Raw genomic sequence first — 16,624 nt, 5'->3', positions numbered from 1 at the left:
CAAACTTTAAACCCATTTTCATCAACCAGAAAGCGGTTGTAGATTTTTCAATTACTTCTTGCTGGCTGTCTCCACCAATCATGGTTCTCTCTCTTTCTGGGAGCCCCGAAGGCGATCGATGGAGGCTGCCGCCAATGACCCGATCCGGGGCGAAATCACCTTGCGTGTCCCCTTGCGGGCCGAGGCGTTGTTGGAGAACCTGCTCAGAGAGCAAGACGACGTAACCATTAGGACTTGGGACAGTTGGGGAAGGAGTCGGATCACAAAACATTCAAAATTGGAAACTTTGCATGGGGAAAAAACAGGAGTGAATTTTAATAATTGAAGGTTGCCTCTACATGGGGAACTTAAATGAAGACTTATTTTTGTTTCCAATCTGGAATATTTTTGACATTCCTAGCCCAGGAAAGGAGCAATCAAAAAGAAAATACTCCTTCCATGAGAGACTTCTTACATGAATGATCTCATCCTTGGTCTCAAGGGTGGCAGTCAGGGACTCGATGTTGGCGGCCTGGCCTTCACTGCGGCCCTCCAGCTCGGACAGCAAAGCCTGCAGCTCGGCTAAAGACATCTAGTTGGACATAGTTGCACCAGTGAGTAGACAGCAAAAGAAAGATTCCCCACATGATAAAGGCAAACAAGACCTTCAGTTCATTCTCCCTTTTCAGCGCTTTGTTGAGAGCATCCGTTTTCTGTGCCAGCTCTTTCTTAAGAACTACAACAGTCTTCTTGGATAGTGGAATGTTCTCAATCCTGTCGTCGCTGTTCCTCCTGGAGAGTTCGGCTATGTTGCCAGGAAAAAAAAAAGATATCAATGAAAGGTTACATGAATGTATCGCGGTGTTATTGACGCTCACACGCTCATACCGTGAACTAGCCTCACCTTGGCGCTCATCTAACTTCTCTTGCATGATCTGGATGGTTTGTCTTAGCTCCAGCACGTAATCTGGCTCCTTGTCGTGCTCCGTCTCCTGGCCACGGTGGAGGAGCCTCTGCAAAATTCAACCATGTCACAGAGTTGTCACTTCCAACTTGTCCAGTAATTAAAACAAGTCAAACTAAAGGACAGGATTACTGGCTCTGCGGGTGTTCTAATTTTATTCCCCTCCTCTTAGGCTTTCAAGTTAAGCACATTTGACAGCAGAGAGTCCCTTTTTATCCCGCGGGGGGCTTACTTCTAGGACGCCGTCTTTTTCGTTGAGGAGGAATCGCAGCTCTGCGATTTCCAAAGATTCCTTCTGGGCCGCCGTGGAGCTTTGCCTCTCAGCGGCGGTGAGCTGATAGCTGTCGGACAGCTGCTTCCTCAGCTCCTGAATCTCTTGGGAACGCTCAGATAGCATGCGGTTGTAGTGCTCAGCGGACTCCTGATAAGATTATAGTAAAAAAAAAGAAACAGGCAGGATGAGAAAGAGAGATATATCATTTGGAAATCATTATTTTGACGTTGTTGCTACTTCCCCAGCCTTAATCTTGGAACACTCAAAAACGTTTCTCGTCTTCTTTTGTATGAGTACTGTGTATTCAGTTTTTTTTAAGTCCATTTAAGTCGTTCCTACCGACTGCTGTCAGGCTGATGAATAAAAAATAACAATCATAATAATAATAATAATCAAATAATGAGAAGGAAAATTGTAAATAGTACTGCAATTTATCCATTTGTGTTCATATTGTATTTAATTGAAAGATGTTTGAAAGATTTTTTTCTCTTTCTCCTTTCTTCTTTCTACATACATTCTTGCTGCTGGAGGCTGTAAATTTCCCCAGTGTGGGACGAATAAAGGATATCTTATCTTATCTTATCTTATATTGTAGAAATGGAAGAGCAGAAATATAGACTTGAAAAAAATAAGAAGAAAATATAAAGTATGTTTTTTTCTTCTTACTTTTAAGGAACAAATCTAAATTTCCAAAGGAAAAGTAACAGATGCTACCCTACCCTACTTTGCAAACAAATGTCATGTTCCATAAAGCTGTATGTAGATAGGACTGGTCATGTCGCTATTTATCCATTTTTGTTCTGTTGTTATCGTTGGTGTCTGCCTACACTTGTCAAACAACAAAATGCAAAGGAATTCTAAAAGTAGTGCGTTTGTAAATCCGAATGCTTGGAAGTGGTGTAAGGTCTATTTATCCGAACGCTAGTAGATGCTTTTGCATTTAACCTTGATGAGTTGGTCCTTGCTCCTAATCGTTGCCAGCAGTCCTTCCACGGCGACCTCGTTTTCAGCCAAAAGCCTTTCCCTGGCTTTCACGGACTCGGCCAGCATTGCCTCATTCACCTTTAACCTCTGGCCCATCTGCTCGGCCAAGTCGCGTGCGTGACTTTGCGACTGGCTCAGCACCGATTCTGACAATTCCTGCAAAAGGATGGGAGGTCGACATTGCGTGACACCAAGCTCAGGCATTAGCACATACGTGGACTGACCTCCAAATCTTTGATCTTGCCGTTGAGGGAGAGCTGCAGCTGGCTAATGATGGAGTCTTTCTCTCTCAGCGACCTGTTCATGTTGTCCTCCATGTCTTGCTTGGCCCTCTGCAGGTTCTTTAGTGTGTTTGCAAGCTGCTGCAGTTCCAGATCCTTCTCCTTGATCAGGCTATCAAAACTCTGAGCAGGGAAAATGAAATGGGTTTCAAGTGAAAATATTAAGTACAATTGACTTTTGAATATGTATATATAACTGATACCTGGATATAAATGCAGTAAATTAGGAAACAATTGCATCTGTCTAATTCAAGTCTTGCTAGCTAAGATATGATGAGATGTTTCATTAGCATTTTAGCTTGGTTACATCGTTTGTCCGAGATTTATCTGACGAGCACCAAATCTAACTTTCATCTACTCACATTAATAGTTTCTTCATTGTGCAACAGAATGTTCTTGAGCCTCTCGAGGTCCCTCTCCTTTACACGGAGTGACAGTTGCAGCTCATGGATTTTGTTGTCTTTCTCTTCGATGGCTGCAAATCTCTCATCCAGCGCTTGCTGTGAGTAGGCAGTGGTGAAACTCGTCATGGGGGTTATAACAGTGCCACATAAATGCCATCCCATTTTTGGCATTTGCCAGTATATGTTAGCATTACCGTTAAATGAGTGGATTTAAAGTCATCAACTTTAAACTTTTATCTCTAGGGCACCAGCGAAAAATTTAAGATTTAGTAAGGCTCACCTCTAGTGCCTTTTCCTTCTCTTTCAACCTTTGGCACAGCTTCGCGAGCATCCCGTCGTTTCCTGAGGGACTCTTGTTTTGCTCAAAATCTCTGACCGCTTTCATGTACTCCTAAAAGATCAAACCCCCAACCAGTTACAAAAAAAAAGTATGTTTTTTGTTTTATTTAGATTATTACTGTTGTGTCACCTGTAACTGCTGCTCTTTATCAGCCAAGGTGAATGTTAGCCGCTGGATGGTGACTTCATGAGCGTGCACTTTTCTTTTGGTTTGGTCCAACAGCTCCTGGTACTGATGCTGCAAAGAACTTTCCCTTTCCCCGATTTCATCGCGGAGCTTTTTCAGTTGGTTGGTAAGATCCTGGGGGGTGATGTCGACAATATTTGAACACAGTGAATCCCTGCTATGTCGATTTTTCAACAAAATGTATATTTTTGACGGCTTTTTACAACATTCAGAGGAGTGCTTGACTGATGTGTTGCTGCTCTGTTTGTGTTAGTTCTAAAACTTGTTTGAAGGTTTATAACGATAGTAACATTGAAGCCAGTTTCTGTTAGCCTGTCTATGGTGTTTTACAACATATGCTAGCAATCAACTAGCAGACTCTCGTTACACGAAATGATATTGTTAGCTTGAAAAGCAGCGCCTTTCTTTGTCACAGATTTTTGCCTCTTGTGGGTGGGATAGAGTACGTCGTTTTTTTTTTCTTCATTTCCTTTCAATCAAATCTCACATTCAAGGCTTTGTCTCCCTTCTTCTTATGCTGCTGCAGGTCTTCCAACTGCACCTCCAGCTGCTCTTTTGCCTGATGCAAGTCAGATAGCTCATGCTCCTTCCTGTCCAGGGCCCGCTGCAGCTTTTGGGCTTCGAGCACCTTGGCGTGGTGCTCGCCCTGGAGCTGGATCAGCTCTGTTTGCTTGGTCATTAATAAACTTTGGTGTTCTTCCGCTCCCTAAAGGAGAAAATGCAAGATACTCTGTTGTTAAAAGCAAAGGTTTTTATGGTTCCTCCCTGGCTAGAAAAGACAAAACTTACCTGATATTTTTGCATCTGAGCCTTGTGTGCTGTCTCCCTGGCTTTGGCGAGAGCATCATCCCGGTCCTCAATCTCATGGCACAACTCTGCAATCTGTGCAGAGCCAAGAGGGACAGGGTGACGCATTAGCAAAATCAATGTTGGGCTTCCAAAGAAGGTTCAATAAGTTTGTCTTTCAAGGCTTCACCTCTTTCTCTTTTTCTTTGATGACCTGTGTGAGCCCTTGAATAGTTTTGTCTCGCTTTAGCCCGTTTTTCTTCTCAGTTTGGAGTTCATTCTCACTCTTATCCAGCCTTCCTGACAGCATCTGTGCACAAACATTATTTAATATCTTTAATGCAGAAGCACAAAACTAAACAAACAAACAGCTTGAAATGCCATCTCCGTGTACAGTGTTCCCCCACGGTTCATTTGTGCTTTTTATTTTTCAGTAAACTGGTAAATCGGAATTTAGAGTCTTCACCTTCGCAATGATCTACTCACATGCCACAATTGAGGTCTACTGGATGTGATGCAGCATTATCAAGAGTAAGAAGAATAAAAAGATCACCAACTGACCTCCAAATAATATAGCAGTTGTCTTTTTGCCGCAGAGCAAAGAGGAAAATTTAACATCAAAGGTAATAGCTGTTATTTTGTCTAAAATACAGCCTGATCGGCAGCCATATTGCGGAAAGAGCCTTCATAATTTAACATCTGTTTAAAGGTTACTCTTTTAAAAAAATAGTCCATATATATTGCAGGTTTTCAACTCTTGTAGGTGGGTCTGGACCTCACTGTACCTTGCTTTCACTCTGGATTTCTTCCAGCGTCTTTGTCAGGTTCTCATGGGTACTTTTTGCCTGGGTGAGCTCTTCAGTCAGCAGCTTGTTGACGGACTCGAGTTGATGAACCTCGCTCTATTTGGCAGATTTGGAGAAAAAAAAAGAGGAAAGATAAATAACTCCCTTGAGTTCCACTAATATTTACCACCAGTTTGCCCAGTTCGACTGCAGCAAAGAACTACCTCCGCTATTGCAGGTATGTATTGGTCATCAAATTCTTCTGTTAGGTCATGAAGAGACTTCCACGGAGTCTCTCCACGCATTCGTTTATTACAGGCATGGAGATGTCCAACAGTGAACCTCTTCAAAACAGGGAGGCGACTCCCGGCCGGGACTGATACGCCTTGTTTGCTGAGGCAGCGCAGGAGCTGGATCATGTCAGAGATGACCGAGGGCTGCCGTGAGGATCTGCGCAGGAGCATTTTAGCTTGAGCCTTTCCCACTGGATCATCAGTGGCAACGTTTCTGAAGACAAACGTCTTAGGCTCTCTGACTTTTGTCTTACTTGGCATAGTTTCTGCAGTGTCAAACTCTCGATTGAGGGACTGCAAGGATGCAGAACGGCCTTTGAATCTGGGCTGAGGGAACGTGCCCTTGGAGTGGACCAGGTCCAGGTACATGCTCTGAGAGCTGCCACGCGAGCCCCGCAAACCAAAGCTCTTCATCGAGACGTCCAGCCCAACAGTTGATCCCATCTTCCATTTCTTGAGACCTGAACGTCCCGGGAAAACTCCTTTGCCCACGAGTCGATCCAGACTCACGCATCTCCTCATGCAGTGACTACTGCCGCTCTCCCTGGGCGAATGTGTGTCAGTGGCCAGCAGACTGCCGGCCTCGTCGTCAAAACTGGCCGCCCCGGATGACCTGAGGGGAGTCTTTGAGAGGACGCTCTCCTCGTCGCTCTTTTCCTGGTCGGGGTTGTGTTTGTTGTAGACATGGATGATGCATTCGATCAGATGAGCCTTCTCCGCTTGTATTTTCAGCACTTTGCTGTTGTGCTGTTCCTGCAGCTGGCTGAGGTTCACGTCACACTGTATCACCTTCTCCAGCTGGAATACGCATTTCCCACAGAGGAACTCTCCGCGCCCGTCGCGGGTCACCTCCCAGCCGAGCACGTGTGACAAAATGATTTGCAGCTTCCTCTTTGCGGATGAGCTGAAGATCCAACGGCACTGGTTGCCAACCAGACGACCATTGCAAATGCGACACAAGTCCTTCATCTCGCCTTTAAGATTCGTCCACATATAAGCGGTCCAAAATGGCCATTGCTAAAGATCCTCTGTCTGTCAGCCACGGAAGAGCGACCCACCATTGTCCAAACCACAGGAGAGAATGAAAGATTACAAAGCACAGTAAGCCCTAAGGCTTGAATAATCCCCGGTCCTGCCTCTGTTCCACTCACATTCAACGGCCGTCGATCAGGTCAAATCCTCTGAGGTTACCGTAGTAATCTTTGTTATGGCTGACGCCTTCCCAGCTCTCAAAAAGCTCCCTCTGGATTCTGCCTTACTGTATGCAGGATCGGCTTTGAAGGTGGCAGGGGCCTGCTGGAGACCAGACTGGCCAATTTTCTAAACTATCCACTTAAATGAGGTGTCTTGTCGCAATCATTGTTGTCACATATCCCATTACGCCTAAATCCAGAGGACGCCACCGAAAGAGCTTCTGGTGACGCCATCTTCTGTTTCACAGCGACGATGCCAGACAAGTTATGCTACATGCAAACTGGCGAATGCCCAGTGGTGATCTTGGCTTTTCAGTCAATATGGATGGCCATAAATAACCGACTCCAGACAGCCTGATAATCCGGTTTTAACTTTGTGACCCGGGACCTGCCTCCAATGCCTGATGAGGGGCCATAAACTCAGCGCAATGAGCAAGTTCACCATGTTCTACGTGCAAGAGGTTGTAAGATGTTACAGAGTGGCAAAATGCATTGCTGCTACTTCCCTGGACCAAAAATTAGCCAAACCGCCAGTTAAGGAGTAGAAAAGGTACCAATTTACACTTGAGGAATTTTCGCTCCCACAGAGCAGAGACACAGATACAGTATGCCTCTGAGTACTATTCTCTGCTCTGTTTGCATTCAAGTATCAGTTGTTTGACAGTTAATACCATGACAAGAATGGCAACTTCCATTAGACTCCCGATGGCATTTTACAGTATATGGTGAACATTTCTTGACTTAACTGACACTGAGCTTTTGAGTGGAAGCAGAATAGATGAGATTTATATAACAGGATGACACAAAGATGCAAAGAGATTCCACTGGCCTGAAGAGCCGAGGCAAAAAAATTAAAATAAAAAAAGGAAAAGCACCAACCTGGTGGTCAGGTTTTATTTTGTCCTTTTCGCTGAGTAGTTCGTCCCTCAGGGCCTAGGGGTCAAAACAAGCGATTGGCGTGATGTTAAATGGACTCCGAGCAATGAGATCAGGCCATTGTAAGAAAGTCACACCTGAAGTTCATCTGTTAGCTGTTTGACTTGATCAGAAGAAAGCATGTCCATCTCTCTGTGCCTGTCGTTGCTCTGACGGAGCTCTGCTTCTTGATTTGTTAAGGTCATCTTCAGCTGCTCAATCATGCTGATGGGGGAAAACAACAATGAAACATCTCCAAACACGAATGTGAGAGTTAGCTTTGTTCTTGACGTTTACCTTTCCTTCTCCTGCAGGGCCAGCTGTAGGTCTTGCACGGAGCCGGGCAGTCCCACGAATTGGAGCTGCTTCTCCATGTTGATGTTTTTGAGCTTTTCTTGCTCAGCGATGGCAGCCATCTTCTCCACCTCATCTTCGGCTGTTCGCAAGGACTGATGCATTAAAGAAAAAAAGGGGAAAAAAATTGTGCCACTGTTCTCCCACTCCTGTCCTACAGGTGGCGGTCATGTTGTTTTGCAAATGCCTCGATAGTTAAACTCACTTCTTCCAGTTCTGCAATTGTCTTGTTGAACGAGTCACGGAGCGCATCCATGTCACGCTGCGCTTGTTCTCTGATGCGCTGCGGCTCACCAGTCTCTCGACCAGCCAGACTCTCCAGCGCTTTGCTGCCAAAGCATTCGCAGACGTGGCTTAGCTGATCACTATGTATCGGATTTTACAAACCTGGACGGCGGACGGAGCTCTTACGACGCAGACACGAGCAACTCCTGCTTCTCTGCCATGTCTCTCTTCATTGACTCCAATTCCACTTTCAACTCAATATTCTGTGAAGAGAAAACATTCGTTCTATTGCTCCAACCCCAAAAGACTGCACTATTTAATTTCGTGTGGACATGGGTGGCATTGACACAATAACATTGTGTTAATAATTACCATAAATTCGATGCCAATTTCCATTAGCTCATCAATGGCGTTTTACATCACTTTAGCATTAAGCTACTGGACTTATTACATGGTTCGGTTGAATGTTCGGTTGGTGTTTAAATAAACAATGTTTGAATGTGTCAGTTTTACAGTAAATACAGAGACAAACAGATGCGGTATTGAGATTTTGTTTCGCCACCGTTTTGAATATGTCCTCTGTGGAGTCATTGCATTTCTGCTGCATGCGCTCCTCCATGAAGTAAATGCGCAGTTTCAGGTTGAAGTTCTCCTTCTTCAGCGCGGTGATTTGCTGTGGACAACATCAAACAAACACATTAGCGCCTTATTACTACGAGCCTCTCCTGTGGTTTTTGTCACGAATCCAATCGTCTCGAGGTTGCGAAGAAAGGTAAAACTAATCACGCTGACTAAAATCTGTGAATCACATGCACAGAACAATTGTATATTTGTCTGTGTTGTTCAAATGAATGAAGCCCTTCATCATGCTTGCATTTGAAAGCCAGGCCAACTGTGCATCATTGTGCTGCGGGGCTGTGAGCAGCATGCATCTGGAAATGGGAGGTGGGGCGGGCTGTGGGGGATGGAGGTGTAGTCTGCTCCCTTCCAGTCCATAAAACATCTCAATCTGCAACCGGCAGCCAGGCCATGTCTGAAGGTCAGCATGCCTCATACATCCTCCTTGTCTTTTTAAAAAAATGTCCATAAATGGTTTACTGTGGTTCAGGTGGAGTGTGTGTGTGTATTCTGATTTACTGATTAAACTAGTGACGTTCAGTTTTTGTGTAATCGAACCAACTGACTAACTAACTGGACGAACGAGACTTCTCGGGAAGCAACTACTGCAGATCCAAAGCATTTACATTTTCATAGTCCTTCATGGTGAGGGCTTTGATGGGGGACATCTTGCTGGGACAGGACAGCGCTGTTGAGACAACAAGAAAGCATTACTCACAAGACCCTCTCAAATTTTTTCCCCCCATAATTATCAGTGCCTGCTATCAGCCGCATACTGTACCCGATAAGGTACTTGCCCCTCCGTATCAAAGAAAATTGCTCTCATTTTTTTCTCTCATAAACTCGAGCGCATCTGAAGCTCGTCTGCAACAACGATTATGAATCAATTTACAACGTAATCTTTGCGATAATCTGGTAAATCGGCATTGACCTATTGGACACCTTAGCTGGAGACGTTTGATTTTATTTGTGATTCAAGTTATTTGGGATTTTGCAATAACTGAATTAGATCCGGGCATTATGTTTTTTAACATTAATTTGATTTTTTTTGTAAAATTAATTCACATTTTTTTTTAATATGGAAAAAACCCTTTGGGGCGCCCTTTTAAGGCAAGTCAATCAAGTCAAAGCAGCCTCTGTCGTACTTTGCATCCTTGTCACATTCGCATGTTATGAGACGAAAGAATCATCAGGGGGAGCGCCTAATTAGACTCTTGCGGCCAATCGCTTTGCTCATGTTTGAAAACGGCTAACAACAGCGGTGGCGTTAATGAGCACACAAGGGAAACGTCAACAAACAAAAAAAGGGAAGCTTTGCCATACCTGTCATGACGCCCGTGGTGGAGTGGCTACTAGCATTGATCGAGTCCGGGAGGCTGCAGCTGGATATAAAATCATTTGGTGAGCTGTTCAAAGGGCATCCAATCATGAGTTGCTGCATGACATCACAACTGTATACACGCTGAAGAGCAGTGCTTTTTTTTGGTTTTGTTTTGTTTTTTTAAAGAAAACCAAGCGGTGTTTACTCATTACTCACGCTGGCCGCTTCCACACAGCCCTACGGACACTCTCCAGAAATAGCTCAAGAACGACTCTCTGCTTCATTTACAAGGCCCAGCTCTCGCTTGTTCACTCTCACTGCGTGTGACAGACACAGCATGTGCCAGTGGCAGCCGAGCTCTCAAATTCAAGACAGAGAACACAGGAAACTTTGCTTTGGTGCTAGGACAAGAAGAGCACTGTTGTGAGACCACTGTGATGGTGCCACTTCACCCCTTCCCCAAAAATACACAATTCTGGCGAGACACATCTGCACAAACTCAACAACACAATCGGATTGGATTGGATTGGATAAACTTTTTTTGTCAAATGTACTGTATGTGTAACACAGCACAGATGAAATTTCAATGTGCTTAAGTACAGAAAAAATATTCCTGGTTAGATTGGTCTTGGTTCAAGTGTTTGCTTTCTAGTTTATGACCCTTGACACCTGACCTCTGGTGAACTAATAAAACTATGCGAGGCTGCTTAGAGCATCTGTAACAACAACAATTTGAAAACAATTCTCTCTTTTTTGTTTTTGTTTTTTAAAATATTGGTCACCAAGTACTCTGCTCTATTTGTGACATGAGTACTTCTGTACATTGCAACAATAATAATGAGTCACGACGGCTAAACTCCAGTAAAGTGCATGCAAGGGGCAGCACTTCTTTTTACATCTGTAAATCCAAAACAATCATTGCGCGCATACGTTCGTGTTGCATACTATGCCGGTACAGTATTAGAAAAATACTGCGATACCTAAAACATCAAGACTGAAAACCTCATATTTTGAGTACCGATACTTTGTACCTTTCAGCAATATATGTGCTGCTAAGTGTGCTTATTTTACTGCTACAAATATGTACAGTATTAGTCATGTGTACTTTATTCAGCCTACAACTTTCATTTGTGTTATTTGGCATGGATGTCTGCTAATGACAAAATAAACAGTTTACATTTATGCTTTGGATATGATACGTTTCCATTAAATTAGCGGCTACCGTCAATTCCCAGTTAATTGCGATAAATTACATGGAAAACAGTTTGGTCATTCCCCATTTTAACTCATCATGGAAACGCTACAGTAAGTCTGACAAAAAACACACAGTAAAGACTTCAAAGAAGTCATCACACATTTCCTGTGCTGATGAAGAGGAAGTATGCTAGTGCATGTGACAGATTTTGAAAAACAACAAAACAAGATACGAAACAACAATCATCACAATGCTTGCTGCCATATGAAGGAGCGCCAGTATTAAGTAGGCAGCAGAGAATACTTGTTACTGACACAGTGTTTGGATGAAGCATCTGGAATTACCAGACCCAAAGAAGAAACAGTACAACACTGACTTCCTCTTTTCACCTTTCTGCTAACCACTCATCCGCTTTCCGACCAGTTTATCCGAGTCACCACCAGTCACTCACAAGGCAGCACAATTTGTCGTAACTCACACTGCACCGATCAGCTAACATCTTGGATTACTCTGACGGCACGCTTGCCACCTGGATGCCTTCCTAAGACCAAGGTTAGGGATGCTAGGACTAGATACATGCAGCAGGAGGATCTATGGGGCTACAAACTTAACAGTACATGAGCACAGCAGCAGTAGCCGTTTAGCAGTAAAGCAGAGCTAAATGAGGCTTTCACCTACCGGAAAGGCGCACTTTGCTCTCCCCAATGTCGCTGCGAGTAAGCAGGAGGGTAACAAGCAACATGACAAGTAAGTGCACCACTGTGGATGTTATTGTGCGAGGAGGCGGAGACGCCTCATTGAGTGGGATGGCCCTTTGCTGTAAAAATGGCTGTGTCTGCCATCTTGGATGTGGCTGATGTGATGCATAAATTGACCCAGGTAGTACCTTGACTTCTGCATTTAACTTGTTCCCTGACCAAGAAGATGACTCAATGTGATCAAATTGCCACATAGAGAAATCAAGTGAAATCACACGAATCCACTCATCAAAACAACAACAAAAAACCCTTTCTTGTGACTGGTTTCAATGAAGAAAATGTCGATGATAACAAATATACGCATGACCCACCTCACTGAAACCGCTTTTTTAAATAGCAGTAAGTCAAATGTTTTAGCACAGGAAGTCCACTTTGTTGTGTTTAAAATAATGATGTTGAACACATCTTGCACATTTTGAGCATGACGTCTCTGATCCACTGGTTAAAGGACACTTTTGATTCTCTCTTTCATCTCAAACTGCTTCAAACAACAAAACGTGTGACGGAAAAGTGTTTAGGACTGCACGACTGTCCGTGTTTTGTAATGTTATGTGTTGTGTTTATTATTTTACTTTATGTTAACTGTTTTGTTAAGCGCTTTGTTACAGCTGCCGCTGTTGTGAAAGCGCTATATAAATCAGCATGTATTGTATTGTATCTTAATGATGTTGGCTTTGTGATGGCCTTATGTGTATTTGCTTTCAGTTTGGCCTTGTTTTTCTGTGTGAGAGAGAGAGAGAGAGAGAGAGAGAGAGAGAGAGAGAGAGAGAGAGAGAGAGAGAGAGAGAGAGAGAGAAAAGAGCACTGAGATTTAAATTTCGCTCTTTTCCTTTTATCGTTTTGAAGGTTTTATTACATTTCTCTACCGATAATGGTAATGCCTACGGCCACGTTACCACATACAATATGGGGCGATGTCCACGTACGATCCTGCAAGCAATGGGTATTCTAATGTAAATATCTAATGTATCTCACTCTGCCGCCCCCCGTTACTTCCGCAGTCGTGCACAAATGGTGCCAGCCAATCAGCACCCGGGCCTGTATGATTGACGTTAGTTGATCGGAACGTGATTCATATTACTCGCGCAATAACGGGCTGATGGACACGTGTCATTATTATGGATAAGTCGCACCAACTTGAGTTGAAAAAGGCGCTACATGTGAAGTAACGAGAGAAAAAAGTCCTGTGAAAAGTACGCAATGGCCTATGCGTAGCTATCAATGCGTGGCGCACGAAAGACGGCTCGATACACCGAAATGCTAAATAAATTTCAATCTGTATGCAGTTCGTAGACGGAGCAGAAGCAACTTGAATTATTCTGTTTACTTTAGGTAGCCACGCAGGCATGCTAATTGTTAGCCGGCTAAGCTCAATACTTTTTCCCCCTTTCTTTCGTTGTTTTACCTTCCGTTCAAGTCAACGGGGAGCGTCTGGTCGTCGCCCACCACCGAGTCCATGGTAGTGTTTGTGGTTTAGTTGGTGCTCTCCAAGTGGCGTCGTGGCATTTTCAGTGTTCAAATGTGCCTTCTTAATGCTAGAAAAGCGGGACGGGATTCAAAATAGTCCAGGCTACCGCCATCATGCAGAACTGACGTCACCGTGGTGCATGTTGGAGGCCGGCGGTGTCTTCGGAGAGCGTCAGAGATAGCCCGTGACAGCGGAGTTCACGACAGCAAGAGTGATTTTAAATCCGGCAAAGCAGAATTACAATGACTCAATGCCATAGCTAGTTATAATGTATAAAAATGAGATCTTTTTGTGGAATCTATCTTGATTCAATTGCTCGTAGAAGGTTCATATGGAGGACATTTCGACTTTGCGAGTGACATTGAATGCGTCGCGTAACTGGGTGGATACTGGCAACGTGCTATTGGCCAAAACAAACATTTCAGGTCGGTTTGTGGCAGTTTGAAAAAAAATGGCTGTAAAAGAAAATAATTTATATGTATGTTGCATCGGCCGTATGACATTTTGCGCTCTTCTTGCAGTGGGATGGGCTTTACTAAATATAACTTTTGATTTTAATGCTCGTCGTACGTTGTCTGACTTCATTGGTAGCCACGTCAATCCGTCAACAATGGCGGCCTCAAGGGTCGATACTGTGTATTACAAAAGGGCAACAAGTGTTACGCGTTAAAAAAATGAACTCGACCAATTCTAACATAGGAGGTTTCTACCTGGCAGTGACGATATTTATGAAATAATCAAGACAAAATACATTTTAGATTTTCTAGTGGCCTTTGGCCAACTAATTTTTTTGAACTTCCAGGCTCCGGCCTTCCCGTGTGGAGTTTACATGTTCTTCCTCCTGTGTGGGTTTTCTCCGGGTACTCCGATTTCTTCCCACATTCCAAAAAACATACATGGTAGGTTAATTGAACACTCTAAATTGTCCTTAGGTGTGACTGTGAGTGTTACTGGTTGTTTGTCTATGCGTGCCCTGCAATTGGCTGGCTACCAGTGCAGGGTGTACCCCCACCTACTGTCCAAAGATGGCTGGGATAGACTCTAGCATGCCTAAAACCCTTGTGAAGAAAAGTGGCCTGGATAATGGATGGATGGATTTACCTTGGGATCATTTTATTACATTTTGAACAGGGGGTATAGATGAGATAACGTTTTAGTGTTATAAATAAACGAGTCAGAACTTCAAATAAACAGCCACACAAAAATTGAAAGTCTTTATTGAACAAATGGAACGCCAAGTAGAGAGCAGAGACCGATAACGTTTGCAGCGTGAGATAGTTTCACTTCATAATAATGTTATTATATTCCCAAAACAGGCTGGTTGTATTCATAATGGCAAACGGAAAACCTTATTCACCTTTTGCTTGGATGTCATGCGCAAAATGTCAGGTTTCCTCAGCTTGATTTCATGTCTACAACACACTTAGAAAATATAAACAAACCAAAACAACAAGACATAAGTAACAGTTCACATATTTTGCATTTTGTTTTTCCTTAAAAACACAAATAGAATAGCACCTGATACAGTACATGTTGGATTATCATAGAGAAACAAACAAAAACATTTATCTTGTAATAAATTTGTTGGAGCCCCAAAATGTACAAATAAGACAAAATAAGTATGTGTGTGTCTATACTGTATTTCATTCTTCGAGGAGAGTAGACAGAGATATTTGCTGGTCCACAAATTAAATAAAATTAAATTAGCAGGGACAGGAATCCACGGTCGACAAACATGTCTTCTGATGACTATTACATATACAGCTGCTGCATGGGGTGCTTTGTACAACGAAATTATATCATGTTAAAAAAATAAAACTTGCTTGATACTGCACACAGTTGTATCACCCAAGAGCTTTTCACAACCAACAGGATAACTGTTTAAAAATGTGTGTATTGCCCTGGATTCGAGAATTGCAGTGTGTGTGTGTGTGTGTGTGTGTGTCTATTATATACAGTGTGTGTATATATATATATATATATATATATATATATATATATATATATATATATATATATATATATATATATATATATATATACATTGTGTATATATACATATGTGTGTATATATATATATACACACATATATATATATATATATTATATATATATATATAATATATACTGTATATATATCATTAATCCAAGCGAGCCTGCACTATGAACAAAACAGAATGTGTGAGCAGAAAGGTGTAATTACAGCATAGTTTTTTTGCACCTTTTGTTCATTTACTATTGCAGAAAAATGTGTGTGTATGCAAGTATCCCAAAGTGACCCCCCCAACCAAAAGCATAAAAAAAATAAAATAAAATCAACAACAAAACCTCAATTTTTTAATTCATATTTTACATGTACGTCCCCCCCCCCCAGCCTCCCAATGACTAAAGCTGCAGATATTCACATCAGTGGCATGTATAACAAGTATTTTCTCACACCACTGAGTTTTACAATCTCCCTTTTGGAGCGCACACTAACAATAAATACACATGTGATTTCTGCCAGAAAAAAACCCCTCCCTGCCAAGAAATAAACCTCCCTACAAAAAAATAAAGACAAGAGTAATATTGGAAGGAGATGAGCACCAAAATAAAATATAATAAAACGCACCACCCCTCTCATTTCAATTTAACCTGTAATATTATCTTCTCCTTTTCTATTGCACTTGAAGATGAGATAAACATGAAGGGAAATCATAAGAATACATATATGTACATTATATTTTCTTTATAGGATTTCAGAATGGATTTTCCTTTCTTGTTGTATACACAATGTATACAAAAATAAAATTGAATTATAATCCGGTCCAATTGATCGGCTCACGAGGCATCCCTCCACTTTGAAACGTTCTAGAGATGATACAGGCCTATTTTTATTATTTTTTTTGCTTTGTTTGTTTCACGGAGGAGCCGGAAGAAGCTATGGAGAAGATATTAGTGCAAGAACTCCCCCGGCTCCTTTTCTACTCGCCCTCAACAAAAGATTGGCACAAGCTTGTTGGCGAGGAAAGGCTGGGCTGGTACCAGGGTGACCACTGAAAACTCCACCAACATGACACTTCCCGGGTCACACGAAGCACACGGGACCAATCTCCAGGTGGTAGTGCGATCCACGGCTGGTCTCAGGAAGATGGACCACATCGATCACAGGGAGCAGGGACGGGTCCATGGACCGAAATACAAACCGGGCCTGGTGCCAGCGGCCATCTTTCATCTATAAGCACATTCATCCTTTTTTAAAAAAACACATTTGACACTGACTCATCCTATTCTGAAATTATAATATTTGTGCCATGAAATA

The 16,624-nt window shown here is 42.7% G+C and overlaps 2 protein-coding genes across 3 annotated transcripts in view; both read right to left on the bottom strand.

The window, feature by feature from the left end:
• The window catches only part of cdk5rap2 (CDK5 regulatory subunit associated protein 2), a 32,073-nt gene extending 18,601 nt beyond the window's left edge, over positions 1 to 13,472 (bottom strand). For both annotated transcript variants that reach the window (XM_052050504.1, XM_052050505.1), the window contains exons 1-23: positions 13,261 to 13,472; positions 9,905 to 9,987; positions 9,208 to 9,269; positions 8,526 to 8,636; positions 8,150 to 8,226; positions 7,944 to 8,067; positions 7,682 to 7,833; positions 7,483 to 7,609; positions 7,349 to 7,402; positions 4,984 to 5,100; positions 4,389 to 4,508; positions 4,202 to 4,294; positions 3,900 to 4,118; positions 3,356 to 3,526; positions 3,167 to 3,277; positions 2,845 to 2,982; positions 2,426 to 2,605; positions 2,163 to 2,357; positions 1,176 to 1,364; positions 884 to 992; positions 645 to 784; positions 455 to 571; positions 56 to 199 (exon numbers count right to left, since the gene is read on the bottom strand). In XM_052050504.1, the coding sequence (XP_051906464.1) occupies positions 56 to 199; positions 455 to 571; positions 645 to 784; positions 884 to 992; positions 1,176 to 1,364; positions 2,163 to 2,357; positions 2,426 to 2,605; positions 2,845 to 2,982; positions 3,167 to 3,277; positions 3,356 to 3,526; positions 3,900 to 4,118; positions 4,202 to 4,294; positions 4,389 to 4,508; positions 4,984 to 5,100; positions 7,349 to 7,402; positions 7,483 to 7,609; positions 7,682 to 7,833; positions 7,944 to 8,067; positions 8,150 to 8,226; positions 8,526 to 8,636; positions 9,208 to 9,269; positions 9,905 to 9,987; positions 13,261 to 13,313 (2,886 nt within the window). In that variant the 5' untranslated portion in view covers positions 13,314 to 13,472. The remainder of the gene's footprint in view (positions 1 to 55; positions 200 to 454; positions 572 to 644; positions 785 to 883; positions 993 to 1,175; positions 1,365 to 2,162; positions 2,358 to 2,425; positions 2,606 to 2,844; positions 2,983 to 3,166; positions 3,278 to 3,355; positions 3,527 to 3,899; positions 4,119 to 4,201; positions 4,295 to 4,388; positions 4,509 to 4,983; positions 5,101 to 7,348; positions 7,403 to 7,482; positions 7,610 to 7,681; positions 7,834 to 7,943; positions 8,068 to 8,149; positions 8,227 to 8,525; positions 8,637 to 9,207; positions 9,270 to 9,904; positions 9,988 to 13,260) is intronic.
• A 2,567-nt stretch (positions 13,473 to 16,039) lies between these two features.
• LOC127590922 (collagen alpha-1(XXVII) chain B-like) overlaps positions 16,040 to 16,624 on the bottom strand; it is a 52,935-nt gene continuing 52,350 nt past the window's right edge. Inside the window, exon 61 of the mRNA XM_052050541.1 lies at positions 16,040 to 16,537. Coding sequence (XP_051906501.1) covers positions 16,391 to 16,537 — 147 coding nt within the window. The 3' untranslated portion in view covers positions 16,040 to 16,390. The remainder of the gene's footprint in view (positions 16,538 to 16,624) is intronic.

Source organism: Hippocampus zosterae, chromosome 18 (genome assembly GCF_025434085.1).
Source record: "Hippocampus zosterae strain Florida chromosome 18, ASM2543408v3, whole genome shotgun sequence".
Lineage (NCBI taxonomy): Eukaryota > Metazoa > Chordata > Actinopteri > Syngnathiformes > Syngnathidae > Hippocampus > Hippocampus zosterae.
The sequence above is the reverse complement of the archived record's forward strand: the minus strand, read 5'-3'. Positions and strand labels throughout refer to the sequence as shown.